Source organism: Hemibagrus wyckioides, linkage group LG23 (assembly GCF_019097595.1).
Source record: "Hemibagrus wyckioides isolate EC202008001 linkage group LG23, SWU_Hwy_1.0, whole genome shotgun sequence".
Classification (NCBI taxonomy): domain Eukaryota; kingdom Metazoa; phylum Chordata; class Actinopteri; order Siluriformes; family Bagridae; genus Hemibagrus; species Hemibagrus wyckioides.
The window spans coordinates 13,660,118-13,675,357 of NC_080732.1; the positions used below are offsets into that span (position 1 = coordinate 13,660,118).

The window sequence follows — 15,240 nt, forward strand, 5'->3', positions numbered from 1 at the left end:
GGTGGTGAATCGGCGCCAGGGTCACGGGCGGCCAAGGCTCATTGATGTACGTGGGGAGAGAAGGCTGGCCCGTGTGATCCGATCCAACAGATGAGCTACTGATGCTCAAATTGCTGAAGAAGTTAATGCTGGTTCTGATAGAAAGGTGTCAGAATATATAGTGCATATGAGAGGTCATGGCATTTTTCTTATGTTAACCTATGAGTGCGTTGCTAACACAAACTTTCAGTACATCTGAAATCATGTAATGTAAAATCTGACACTCTACATGCTGAGCTGTAGTTCTTCACTTGTCAGCACTCCGTTATCCGTATTCGCATGGTATCATTACAGTGGTGGTATTACTGCTAAAATATCTGTATATATTATGGCTTTTTGCACCTCAGGCCTTTCGAAGAACAAATAAATGGGGGGGGGGTGCTCTACGAGGGATGTTTCACTTCACTGATGCAGTGTGTCCTTGTTTTACCTACTAAGCACCAAATGCAGCATGTTTTCCCTCAGTATGTTCGTAATTATATTCTTAGCAGAGCGTGTTAGCCGTACCGAGAAATTACCCAGGTCAAAATGCAAACCAAACTTGAAATTGTTCCCAGTTGAGTGCGGTGCGGACGAGTCCTTGATGGACCGCGAGTGTGTTTTTGGGAGGATTTAAAAACGCAATTGAAGATGATCGGACCTCGGATTCGAGTCTTCTCGGGTCACTGAACCTCTCATCTCGCCAACGTCGGCATCCACCACCATTCAGTTCCAGCCAGCCTTGACCATGACACGAAACAATCCACACCCGGTCGCCATGACACAGCGTTGTTACACGTGCATATGATCCGTGTGATGTTGTACGTAAGGTATTTTAAGCATGTGCACTCACTAATGCATACAAAATATCCTCATGTGTTTTTAATACAATCAGCGTAAGTCACACACACCTTAGTAATGGTTTTCAGTTATGAAGGGCCAGTTCATCACACACACACACATACACAGACAGCTCTGCACACATGGTCACCATGGCAAAGTGTAGGTTAGGTTCCACACTGGCAATGAGAGGCCCTCCATATGGAAGCCATCGAAGCACCTAAGGTCTCATGATGTCATTGCAGGAGGCCAGGTCTCTAATGAGAGGCAGACACACAGACTGACGCTCAAACACTGACCCAGAAATCAAACACTATCTTCCGACCGTGGCCTTCCTCTTCCTGCTCACAGGTCATCACTGTGTGTTCTGCCTAACACGATTGGGTGAATGTATACAGATATGAGCTTGGCATGCGGTTCAACTCTCTGCAGAGCTCTTACTCACTCACAGGCACTCGACTCGGATTATTTCAGTAAGCCTTCCTGGCATGACCATATGAGGTTGGTGTATTATCAAAGCAGTCCGTTTCTTTGACTTGTTCTAAATATAAATTTCACCCTGCCTCACTGGCTTAACAACTAAAGTTGTGTTTGGATTGCCGAAGCCTATGTTATGTCCAAGTATGTGAATATTAAGTAAGACATTTCTAGGTTATGTCATGTCTATTTTATGTGGTTAAAAATATCATGTCATATTTAATAATAATAATAATATGCTCTCAAGAATATTATATCTGCTTTCCTTGAGTGTCTTTTATGATTTGTTGCAAGTTGTTAGCTATGTAATGAAAAAGGTGTTTTATTTCTCTTATACCAAAGCTATATGCCAAAGATTGCATTTTTAAAAATTAATTAATAATGGCCACATGTTTCCAGGCTACATTTTAATCAGTCTATTGTCTATAGTCATCTTTCTACAATGTGGAGCATCTGTCATATGTCACTGTAATTATTGTAGAAAGGATAATAGAAGGAATGCTGAGCCTGCAGTATCTGGAACTACTGTACAGAGATGCTGTTATAGAAAACCAGAGTGTTGTGCCCTGAAGAATGAAAACAAAAAAGCTGAAAAGTCATTTCTTTATATACCCTGATCATGTTCTGTCTCTTCTCATATAGGTGAGCTATGTCGAAGGCACTGCTTTAGTCCTGGGCTTCGAGGATCCCATGGTGCGTACAGACGACACCCCGATCAAGCGCTGCCTCCAGACAAAGTGGCCGTACATCGAGCTTCTGTGGACCACAGAGAGATCTCCTTCCCTAAATTAACCACCAACGTCTCTCCTCTCACTTCAGGACCCCTGCACGATCTCTCCACACCATAAATATCAGGAGAATGGCATAGCGCCTGAACTAAATACCCCCAGAGAAACTGATCGATGCTGCCTGATTCGCATCGGCTCGCTTGCTCTAATCCTTTATTTATCAAATTTCATCCAGCTTGTATGTTTAAAGGGGGGGGGGGTCGTTTAATATTAGAAAACCCTTATATCGAACAATGATTTTCACTTTTTTTTTTCCCCAGAAGGTGTTAATATTTTGTTGTTGTTGTTGTTTGCAGATTTTCTACAGATTTTTTTCTGGTTGATTTGTTTACAAGGCTAAAAGTTAAATGAACATGTTGATGAAGCAAGGCCTACTTGAGCTGACCAGTTGAGTCATTGATGGATATGTGGCTAGATAACTGTACATTTGTAGATATGATGGTGGTAAAAGGTAAAAGTGTCCAAGGTTTAATCTGACCAAAGCCTCCTGGTGCTCCAGGCCACATTCTGCAGTGTTTACGTAACTTGGAGAAAAGAAAGCCGGGTTCGGTTTAGACCGGTTTTAAAAAGGAATGCACTACAACCCAAAACACGGCACAGGAAGAGAGAGGAGGAGGAGGAGAAGGAGGATAAAGAGACAGATTAGTAGGGGGAATGGCGAGACAGTATTGGTATTTGATCTTGGACATGACTTTAAAAATTTCTTTTTTTGTTCACCACAGCAGTAACACCTATTTATTGTTCACTGCCTCCGAGGCAAAGGGATGAACAACCATGTGTACACATTATTTATTCTGACCCAGATGATTCACCAAAATAAACTTTTTATGTCTTCTTGCCTGGATTTGTGTCTCACCGTTTTTCTTTGTGCTTTGTTTCTAGTGATTAGTATTCCTACTACACTGATATTTCAGGGAACGTTCATGTCAGGAACTACATCAGTGGCTGTAAGTATAAGACAGGTACACAACACTTGTTAGCATTTTGAATACTCCACTAGCATTGATCGATATGCCATAGATAACCTGGAATACTTAGAGATCATAGACATTACATCAGAATTCTCACTAACTAGATAGACCAGATTGCTTGACCCTTTCAGACTGTAGAGCTATTCCCACTGTGCTTAACCCCGAGATTATCCCCATTCTAAACTCGGATATTAACCCCGCATAGACGAAGGTTTCACACGTGATTTAGAAGCGGTATTAGTTTTACAGTGCCAGATGCTTACAGTGTGAAATGACCGTGTTAGAATGTTACGGCTAGATGCTCAGCAACAGATACCTAATGAAACACCAATGACGTTAAGTGGTGTATCCAGTAACTGTACGTTTTGGAAGTCTGTGCTGTATTTCCTCCCAACAGAGTTTTTAGCCTCATGGTACCCTTAGTCTGCATCAGTACCGATGTATTCATTGATAAAGACTTCAAAGCACTTTTATACATCGCTCTGGATAAAGCCGTCTGCCAAATGCCTTAAATGTAAATGTTGTTAGTGATAAAACGCCACCAGTGATTACTCTTAGGAATGAGCAATCATTTCCAAATCGATGACGAAGCATTGAACACTCTCCATGCTTAAAATAAATAGGGATTTATTTTCTACATTCTAGAACAATACTGGAGATTTCAAAACTATGAAATAACACACATGGACTTAAGTAATCCATATGTAACGACAACAAAAAAAACAACAGTCAGTTGTTATTTTAAGACACGAAGGTCAGGTGTTCGGGAATAGTTCTTGCAGGAACAGTATGGTCAAGTGCATTTGCAAAACCCATCAAGCACCATGATGAAACTGGCTCACATGAGGACCATCCCAGGAAAGCAAGACCAAAACTGACCTCTGCTGCAGAGGAGAAGTTCATTTAGAGTCACCAGCCTCAGAAATCACCAATTAACAGCACCTCAGATTAGAGGCGTTATGAAGGCTTCACAGAGCATCAGTAGCAGACATATCTCAATATCAACTGTTCAAAGGACATTATTGTGGATTTTCAGCATTGTTTTACGATGTAGAAAGAAATAAACATCAGGAAAGACCATGGAATTAGAAGGTGTGTCCAAACTTTTGACTGGTATTGATTGATTTTTACTGTCCGGTGTCAGCCAAATGAGGATGAGGTTCCCTTCTGTGCCTGGTTCCTCTCAAGGTTTCTTCCTCATATCATCACAGGGAGTTTTTCCTTGCCACCATCACCACAGGCTTGCTTATTTTTTTTCTTTCTTTCTTTTGTCTTGTTATCTTTTTCTTGTCCATTGCGTGTCTCACGAGGATTAAAACGGCCGAGGAGGATTTATGTGCTGACTTTATTTCCTCACTGATGTCAAAGCATGAGATGAGCCTTTATTTAAAAAGGGTCACATGCTGTATTTATCCACAAATAATAAAAAAAAAAAAAAAAAAGAGTTTGTTAACTCTGGGTTTAGGAATGCACAATGTGAAATGTCAGATTGATCGTAAACCTTCATGGTTCAAATGACCCGAGTGTTTGTCTGAAGCCGTGTAATGTCACAGGAACACACAAAAACAGAACGCAATCCTAGCATGAGATACTCGGAAGCAGATGATATACACTTTTCCGGCCAGGATGTTTTGAACACAGTGAGCTTTTCAGATTAATTACAACAGAGTTTACTGTTAAGTCCGCCCGATTCCGACACCAGAGAATGTTTGTGTCTTTCTGAAGACTCCTGATGTCACAGGAAGTCCCTGCTAGGCTTGCTGATGCTGTAGATCAGCTGCTCAAGCATCAGCAGTGTTCCATAGGGCTCTGTCTGATCGTTAAAGTGTTTTGAGCTACACGTGTGACATATGGAACAGATCCCTCGAGCGCCAAAGCGACCCGCTCCTCCTCTCCAAAAAAAAAAAAAAAAAAAAAACGGCGTAATTACGTCTAAGATATAAAACGCAGACGAGTTTTCATCGAGCTCTCATATAAAGGACGTTTTGGCACCACATCAGACACGACGTTTGACTCGTGCTGAACGGTGAGATGAATTCATAGGCAGATTATAAAAGACTCGAGGTCTGTGCTGCACTTGGGCTTTGAGTGTAAGTCTACTCCAGGGATTTTGTTCTCTGTTGCTTTTTAATCTAATTTAGTATCCAGAGAGATTTCAGAATAAATGGCAAGCTGCACGTGGATACAGCATCCAACACTAATAATAATAGTAATTGTATTTACACTAAGGGTGTAACACCGTGTCCTCTGTATACATCTGTGGAACTTTCCAGCAAGCTTTCTGTCTTCTGTGTAAGGTGACTGAATAAGCTGGGTAATTGTTTCAATTGTTGTTATTTGTAGTTCATTAATAATAGGCACATTATCTATTAGATTTTGCCTTTTGTTGATATTAATTTCCAGTCAGATCAAAAAGGTTTGCTGGACATGCTAGTAGGGTTTTCTTATTTCTTATATCCTTGTTAAATGTATAAATATATATTTTAAAAACATTATTTTCTTTGCATATCCCAGCTTCTTATAAAGCTCAGGTCAGAGAACAGGGTCAGCTATGATACAGTACCCTTGGAGCAGAGAGTGCCCCAGCTTGGAAGTGCTTGGGCTTGAACCCTGACCTTCTGTTCAGCAGCCCAGAGCCTAATTAAAGGATACCTTCTGAGGTAAAAGGTCCATACTAAATGTACAAATGTATCTTAAAAAACATTTTGGAAATATGCACCAATCAGGCATAACATTATGACCACTGAGAGGTGAAGTGAATAAGACTGGTGATCTCCTCATCATGGCACCTGTTAGTGGGTGGGATATATTAGGCAGCAAGTGAACATTTTGTCCTGATGTGTTAGAAGCAGGAAAAATGGACAAGCGTATGTCCAAGGATTTGAGCGAGTTTGATGAAGGGCCAAATTGTGATGGCTAGACCACTGGATCAGAGCATCTCCAAAACTGCAGCTGTTGTGGGGGTGTTCCTGGTCAGCAGTGGTCAGTATCTATCAAAAGTGGTCCACGGAAGGACCAGTGGTGAACCAGCAAAAGGGTCATGGGCAGCCAAGGCTCATTAATGTATGTGAGGAGCGAATGCTGGCCCGTGTGATCCGATCCAACAGACGAGCTACTGTTGAAGAAGTTAATGCTGGTTCTTATAGAAAAGTGTCCGAATACACAATGCACGACGGGTCAGGGCTGTTTTGGCAGCAAAAGGGGGACCGACACAATATTTGGTCATAATGTTGTGCCTGGCTGGTGTAAGGTAGAGTAATGCATTTTAATTTAAAGCATCCATGTATTTTTCTGTTTATATGGAACAAGGTTAATCATGGTTCAATTCCCTCTCTACTCCACCCACATCACAGCCTTTCAAACCCAAACGGTGATTAAATTATATCTAAAGTGTATTTATCCAGTCAAGGCCAGGTTTCTCCGTCAAGTGTGATTTAAGAAATAATCAAGCTGCCCAGTCCGGCAACACTGTTCAGATCGTAAACAGTGTGAGCTCCTCGTGTTTTGGTTCCAGCCAGACGAGCGTAAACACTGTAATGGTTCATTAAAATGGACCGACGTTTGACGTTTGGGCTCAGGTTAAGAATGACCACAATAATAATAATAATAATAATATCTGCTGGGAAATGTGGGCTGTTTAAACCTTGTCACTGGCTCTATTTAGCCTTTCAGTCATATAAAGCTTTATAAATGAGGAGAGGCATGAAACCTGGGAACAGCCACAACCTGTTCCAATGAAAGAGCTATTTTTAAGTCGAGAAAATATTTGGCACTCTTTATAAGTTTATCTGCTGAGATATTCATTATAAGGTGTTACGGTTTAGATTAGCTCACATATTTGGGTAAGACGATGGGACGGTACAGTGAATGTTGAGAACTGTAAGCTTGAAATAGGTTTATTACGGTGTAGTTACATATCCCTTAATGTGCCTTAAGCTCTGTGTTGAATGTAGCCGTGTACGTTGAGTTCAGATGTGCTCAGATGCAGTTGTTTTTGGATTTCAATCTCTGAGGAGAATGTTCTCCAGCCACTCTTTCCCCAGGTCTGACAAGATTCCTTTCATACACACACCATACCTAGACCATAAAGCCTTCAGAAGTGTGTGTGTATGTGTGTTTTGGCTTCGCAAAGAAATCTGAATCCTCCAATGGCAGTAAACCAAAAAAGACTCAACAAAACATCTCAGAATCACTTTGTGCCATCCAGAGAAACCATTAACAGATGGGATCATGTTCAGATCCCTGTCCTTTTAAGAGTGTTGAATTCCACAGTGCCCACGCGTATGGTGTCGACTTGCTTGTTTTGGCCTTTTTGTGGAAAACAAATCACAGCTCATTGCTTTGGCATAGTGCGTGAAAATGAGTTAACCGCATAAACCTCATCACTGGTATACTTTGGGGTTGTTTTTTTCTTCTTCTTACTCCTGAACTTGTATAGTTCCTCAGCAATTTCACTCAAGTTCATAATCAAGCTCAATCAGACACAGATATCCTGTGGAACTTTGGAACTGTGGATCTTGTCAACCTTGTTATAAGTGATTGAGTAAATGAGGAACTGGATTTCAAAACAACAATGTCTTTCCCAAATCCGGGAATGTTATTTATGCACTGTGAACGGCCAGACGTTTGTGGACACCTGACCTGACCGTCACAACCCATTCCATATTTAGTCACCTGGAACTGGGCACTATTGGAACTGGGAAGGCTTTCCTTTAGATGTTGGATCATTCATTCAGCGACAAGAGCATTAATAAGGTCAGGACGTTGGAGGAGGAGGAGGAGAAGAAGATCTTCCAGTTTAGGTTGGGCTTGTGCAAAAAATAAATCTCTGACGATAAACGGAAAAAAAAGGATAGCATGTATCCAAGCTTCACACTTGCACCCTTCAAGCTCACACCCACTTAGCATGAGCGCAAAAACAAAGATTTTCCAAACACTCTTCTGGAACAGAGCTGAATTTTTGTATTAAATAATGTGATAATTTCTAAACAGTTTGGTGGCCATAACACACACAACTGTAACAGATGAACGTTATAGTGATCTTTAATCTATCAAAAAATCCCGGCAAATTGGTCCACTTCCACGGAGCGTGTTCCTGTGTGGATGTGCAATAGTTTTATGCCTACGTTTAGACCATATGTTAGAAGACTCATCCTTAATAGTTTCACAGTAATGCTGATAGGTAGCTCTACAAAAGCTGTTGGAAAATGGAAGGATGAAAAGCAGGTCAGAAAACGAAACCTTACAGCAGCCACAAGCTCATGCAGCAAAGCCAACGCTGGAATTTTCTGAAATACACATATATCATCTAGCCACGTTTGTGCTGGAGCCAAGATCTTGCTTCTCCATTTGATCTCAGGAGCAGTACATTATGCAAGGAAATTTATTTGCCAGTTCTGTTCTTCTGAATCCCTTTGGTGCGCTAGAGGATTAAGTGGAATTGAAAAAAAAAATCAAACAGCAGGTAGCATGCTGGCTAATAAATATTAGCTCATCTTATGGAAATGGTGTTCTTCCTCAATTGACCTGTACAATCCTCATCGCTGTCCTATTCCTCACTCTGCATTTATTTTGTCTTCTGATCTCATTCAAGCTGATTCTCTCCCACCTTTTCTTTACACTTTTCCAGACTCCTATTTTCTGTGTTCTTTCGAGGTCTTGAGGAGTTCAGGGTTTAAAGAATGTGTCCCACCTGGCTTACATTGTCCCTTGCTTTCCTTACTAGCATGTGTATGTTCGGCGTGTGTCAGCCCTTTTTAGAACATCTTTTACTCATATATAGAAACACGTGTGCTCTATAAACCCATACAGGTAGATTTGGACCTAAAAGTCTGAGAGGATTAATGAAAGTTTCGATTTTGCTATCTATCTTTTCTCATTTAATACAGCCACCTTTATGCTTTAATGGCAGTGTGCACTCGCTAGTACGGACTTTACAAATTTGTGCAAAACCAGATCAAGTGCCTTAGAGTGTCTCTGAACACATGCTTCAATAGAGGAGATTTAGCATGAGGAACATCTGACCTTTTGTCCAAAGCTGTTAAACATGATCAATAGCACATATTTGCTTACTTAAATAGGGACATAGAAACAGTGCAGAATCTTAAACATTAAATATTTAGAGTGTTTGTTCTCTTATATAAGCCATTTTATTCAAAATCTACCCCCCCCCACTACATTGATTTGATGGTGTGTATTGTCTTGTATCTTGTCCAATTTGTACAAATAATTTTCTTGATATACATTTTTGTTCCTGCTCGTCTCGCATTCACCACCTGGAGTCAATAAAATCCATCCATCTGTCCATCCGCCCTTTTTCAGTGGCCATCAAATTGATGACGTTAGTAATTTACATTTACGTTTCTGGCATTTGGCAGACGCTCTTATCCAGAGCGACGGAAATATAGTCTCTATCAGTGAATACATTAACACTGGTTCAGTAGGTCATAGACTTAGGATACCATCAGTTGTTTTTAATAGACATACAACCTAAAACAAACGGTGAAAATTACAGCTAGTTTAAGTGCTTCAGGAAGAGGTAGGTCTTCATCCGTCATTTGAAGACGGTCAGTGACTCGGGTGTACGGACATCCAAGGGAAGTTCATGCCACCACCTTGGTGCCAGAACAGAGAAGAGTCTAGATGTATACCTACCTTTTACCCTGAGAGATCCGGAGTGGGATCCGTCGAGCAGTGCTAGGGGATCAGAGGGAGTGAGGTGCAGTGCGAGGAGTAATAAGAGTAGAATAATTGTAGTCCAGGTTGGAGGGGTGTTCCTCCCCCAAGTGGAGGAGTTTAAGTATCTTGGGGTTTTGTTTACAAGTGAGGGAAGGATGGAGCGTGAGATTGACAGACGGATTGGTGCAGCGGCAGCAGCAATGCGGTCTATGTACTGGTCTGTTGTGGTGAAGAAGGAGCTGAGCCAAAAGGGTATTTGTTTCGGATGCCTCCTGGACGTCTCCCAGGGGAGGTGCTCCGGGCATGCCCCACCGGGAAGAGACCCCGGGGAAGACCCAGGACACGCTGGAGGGACTATGTTTCTCGGCTGACCTGGGAACGCCTTGGAATTCCTCCGGAAGAGTTGGAGGAAGTGGCTAGGGAGAGGGAAGTCTGGGCATCCCTGCTTAGACTGCTGCCTCCGCGACCCGGCTACGGATAAGCGGGGGACAATGATGATGATGATAATTGTAGTTGTGATGGAAGTAGCATAGAAATTAAAGGATACACAGCTGTATCATTTATATCACACAGTCAGAACTTAATTTTAGAAATGAAAATACATGATTGATCTGAATCGTAGACCTCCTATGTACCCTGCAGACATTCCTGAACAATCCCACTGCAATATTTTCTGATAAGCTTCTCATAATATAAACATATTAGTTACATTAAGAATGAATAAAAGTGGTTTAGACAGTGGTCTACTGGTCAGAAGGTTGTACGCCTCAAATCCCAGGATCACCAAAATGCCGCTTGGCCTTGAGCAAGGCCCTTAACTGTCAACTGTTCAGTTGTATAAAAATTAGACGAATATAAGTTGCTCTAGATAAGGGTGTCTGCCAAAATGCTGTAAATGTACAGTAAAAATGGACTCCGTTTGAGTCAGTATGAGAGTAAAAGATATCCACTGCCACAATGTTTTAGTCCAGTGGGTCCAGAGCCTAGAAACACTGAGATTCAAGTCTTCCCTGCAAAACCCAAAGTCCAGGGGGTAGACCTGGATCTGATCCTAATCCTATCCCAACACTTATCAAGCCTGAGACCCCCTGGACTCTGTTCAGATCCTACTCCACCCTATGGACTTTTTGTTCTGAAGTAAGGGCTGCTTGGGAAGAAGGGAACAGATGGAAAACCAGTCTATCACAAGTCACTGTTCATTTAAACCATCAACCCTCAAACCTAGGTACAATATTAGAGCAGCCAATTCACCCTCCAACATTTTGGTAAAACGGAGGTGAAGTAAAATATAATAATAATAAACTAAGAATCTTCACAGAGATCATATGCACAGATTCTTTACAGAGACAGTAACCTGAGCTCAGACCTGAAACAGGGAACCTGGAGTTGTAGGCAGCAACATCTACCCACTGTCCCACCATGAGTTTATCATTTTTTATTTAAAACACCTGATTCAACACACAAGCTTATTACAAATCTCTGTAGAGCTTAGTCAATGGTCTGGTTCTGGCTACGGTCTTGGTTCATCCACAGATAGTGAGTGTGTGAGGGTAGCTTCTCAATCCTGCGATATATTGGGGCCGTTGGCGCCTTCTAATATCCGGCAGCCATCACAAGATGCTCATAGTAACTTTAACTCTGGAATTCATGTGAATACATTCCTGAATGCAGGGAATCAGCAGCGCTCAGGTGACGTTTTATTAAACGAACTGATACTTACCATCTGGTGTGTGGTCAAAGCCAGGGCTGGAACCAGGGGGCATGCAGAGTATGTAGTGCAAAGGGGCCAATGACTGAAAATACCTCCTGTGGAAAAATGTGTATGATGAAATCAAAAAGAGTTAAGCTCTTAAATGTATATAATAAGGATATTGAAAGTAGTACTACTATTTTTTTCTTTGCAGACTCATATTATCAGTAGTTACTGGGGTTAAGATTGTGGGTGGGGGAGTTAAGTGCTTATAATGATTGACAATTTCCATCCATCTCTATATTTTCTGTACCACTTATCCAGCACAGGTTCATAGGGAACCTAGAGCTTATACCAGGAGAGAGGAACACATTCACACACACTACGGACAATTTAGAGATGCCAGTCTGCCCACAAAGCATGACTATGCACTAGAGGCAGACACCAGAATACCTGGAGGAAACCTTCTAAAGCACAGAGAGAACAGGTCCACACACACAGGAAGCACCCAGGAATTCAAACCTCGTACCATAGGGTTGGGCCCTTCTGATTGACAGGTCAGCTAACATGAAATGAAATAATATGCAACCACTTTGCAATGACCTCATGAGATCAGGTTCAATCACGCCACCTGCACTTGATCCATATCACACTTATGCTTTTTGCTTGCTTTCAAAAAGAATCTGGTTAATTTAGTTGATTTAAACAAAGTGTATTCTGGCAACAAAAAAATGGTTGCGTAAATCGTTTAAAAATCATATAAAGTATGTTATGGTCATGCTATAGTTTTATAGTCTATGAACAGGAAGTTTAGTATGCCGGCTTTATGCACATGGCAGTATTCCAGGTATCCAATAGCGTGAAACCTTGTTGGGAATTTTTTTTCCAATTCCTTTCTGCAACAACTTTTCCTCAATATGACCAGACAAACACAGCACAGAGAACTCTCTCTACACGATATCTGTAAATAACATTCCTGGGTGAATTAAAATGCGCTCGAGTGGTTATAGCTTCCTGTAGGGCATCTTTTCAGTGGAAAATGGGTTTGAGATCACATGTGACTTCCTGCAATCTGTACTGATGAAATGACTTAATTCTGTATACTCTTGTTAGAAAACAATTGATTAAAAATATCTGCACACAGGAGGGGGGCATGGTAGCTTGGTGTTTACCACTCACAGCTCCAGGGTTGGGGGCTTGACTCCTGCCATGTGTGTCGGATTTATTACAAATTCTCCCTGTCGCTTCAGGGTTTCCTCCAGGTACTCCGCTTATCTCCCCCAGTCCAAAGACATGAATTGTAGGCATCTCTAAATTGTCCATAGTGTGTAAATGAATGTGTGTGTGTTTGTGCTCTGTGATAGACTGGCATCCTGTCTAGGGTGTACCCTGCTTAGTGCCCTGAGTCTCCTGGGATAGGCTTCATTTCAGTAGGACAAGAGGTGTAGACAATGGATGGATATCCAAACACAACCTTTTAGTCATAAAAGTGTTTGAAATACACAAATGAATCCTTCTGATACATTCACATGTCATCCTGATAATTCTACTGATCCAGCATTAAAAAAAAAATGTTGGCTGACAGTAGAAATCTAAATTCCATTTTTATTATTTTTTTTATTTTATTTTATATTATTTTATAATAATAATAACAATTATTTATTTTTATTTTTATTATTATTATTATTATTATTATTATTATTATTTTATTATTATTATTATTTATCGGCTATATTTTGTTCACTGAATTTATTCATTTCATTCAATTTCTGAAAGCACTTGTTCCTGATCAGGGTGGAGGTGGAACACTGGGAGCAAAGCAGGAATACACCCTGAATGGTACACCACACCATGTATATTGATATATTAATCTAATAATATAACACTGCCATTCTTAATTGTCGTAATATCTTTGAATTAGATCATCCAGGTTTTCCTGTTGCTATAGAATAATTTGCAGCATTACATATTAAATATCCAAAGTGAGGACATTTGACTAATGACAAATTTACAAAGACAAAAGCATGTCACTGATCTATGCACTAAACATGATTAACATCCTTGTTAGACGCCAACCACGCCCATTTTTATTATTTTTCTCGGTCTAATTCAGGGTCCCGGCTTCTCCCTATCAAATTAGTGGCACTTAATTTGATTAAAACATTTCACAAATCAAAAATGCAAGACATTAATACAACTCTGAAGCTGCTTTTGCACAGTGTATTATATTTAATGTTAGGATCGACTGTATCCTTGCTCTGTCATGGCCTGGGAAATGTCCTCGTAGAAAGCTGCTTCTAAGGCAAGCACCAAACTTTGATGGAAATGAGGTTGAATCTGGAATCCGGAGTGAGGTGAAGGAATTGACATCAACAGTCTACATCAGTGTGTTGCCATGGCAATGTTCTGGCTTGCAGCATGAGCTTAAAGCTAAGCTTTGCTAAGTCAGCGAAGATATTAGAGTTGACTGGCAACATTGTGCGAATAAATTTAGCCTAATGCAAAAGTGTATGATGTTCTTCCATCATCGTTCCTCCAGATTTAATCTCTAGACCAATTTAACAAGTGGGCTGTGTCTCAAACCGCACACTACCGTAATAATCTGTATGTCAGGTGTTGCACTATTTTAACACAGCCTGCTATTTGGTGCTGTAATATGCGGTAACCTGACTTCCGGGCGCTCACTCTGTGTCTGTTAGCAAGCTGTTTTCTGCTCTGGGATGCGAGGATCTATTTTTAGTTTTTACTTAGGAACAAGTCGGTGAGGTTGTGCAATTCGGCTTGGCATCAAAACACCCACAGTGCTTGTGTTCATACGGTAGAGAGGGTTATATTCCCACTTAACACGCACTTTTTACGCATTTCCCTAATTCCCGGTAATTATTTTCAACTGGCACACATGTTCGAAAGCATCCGGTAGAGGAATATATATATATATATATATATGACCACCTAATTCAAACACACAACTTAGTCATTAAACAAAATTAGATTTGAAATAGCTCACTGCATACAGCTGGAACAGGGTTTTGCTGTGCACATGCATGATCTTTTCCTCTTCTCACATGGAAAATTTCACATTTTTTCACTCATCTTAGTTTCAGATAGCTCTGCATACCTGCTTGATCTTGGAATTACAAGTGTGTTTTGTGATCTGTGATACTAAAGTGATATTTTGTCTATCGTCATATATTGTATTTTTCTCTTAAACCCAGATGAATGTGCACACTACAGTGAATTCGTATTCATTTTGCGTATTAGACCTTGGTGGAGGTGGTGTAATGGTGTAAGGAATGTTTTCTTGACACATTTTGGGCACGTTAATACCAATCAATCATCACTTGAATGCCACAGCACATTTGAGTACTGTTGTTAATCGTTTGCATCCCATTATGGCCAAAACTGACCATCTTCTAATGGCTACTTCCAGCATGATAACTCCACAATGTCACCAAGCAAACGCCATTTCAAAATTGTTCCATAAACATGACATTTCAGTGAGTTCAGTGTTCTTCATTGACCTTCCAGTCCTTGGATCTGAATCGTCTTTTGGGATGTGGTGGAACGGGAGATTCACAGCATCAAAATGTACCTAAGAAATCTGCAGGAATTGTGTGATTCAATCAATCATCAATCAACCTGGACCAGGAATGTTTCCAGCTTCTTGTGAAACCCAGTGCATGAAGAAATTGAGAGCAAAGGGAGAACCTACCCAGTACCAGTGTAGTGTTCCTAATAAATTGCTCAATGTGTGTGTATATATACTGAGATATAAGGT

At 40.8% G+C, this 15,240-nt stretch overlaps 1 protein-coding gene across 1 annotated transcript in view; it reads left to right on the forward strand.

The window, feature by feature from the left end:
* mindy3 (MINDY lysine 48 deubiquitinase 3) overlaps nucleotides 1-2,967 on the forward strand; it is a 38,319-nt gene extending 35,352 nt beyond the window's left edge. The window contains exon 15 of the mRNA XM_058376760.1: nucleotides 1,978-2,967. Within this exon, the coding sequence (XP_058232743.1) occupies nucleotides 1,978-2,127 (150 nt within the window). The 3' untranslated portion in view covers nucleotides 2,128-2,967. The remainder of the gene's footprint in view (nucleotides 1-1,977) is intronic.
* The last annotated feature ends 12,273 nt before the right edge of the window (nucleotides 2,968-15,240 follow it).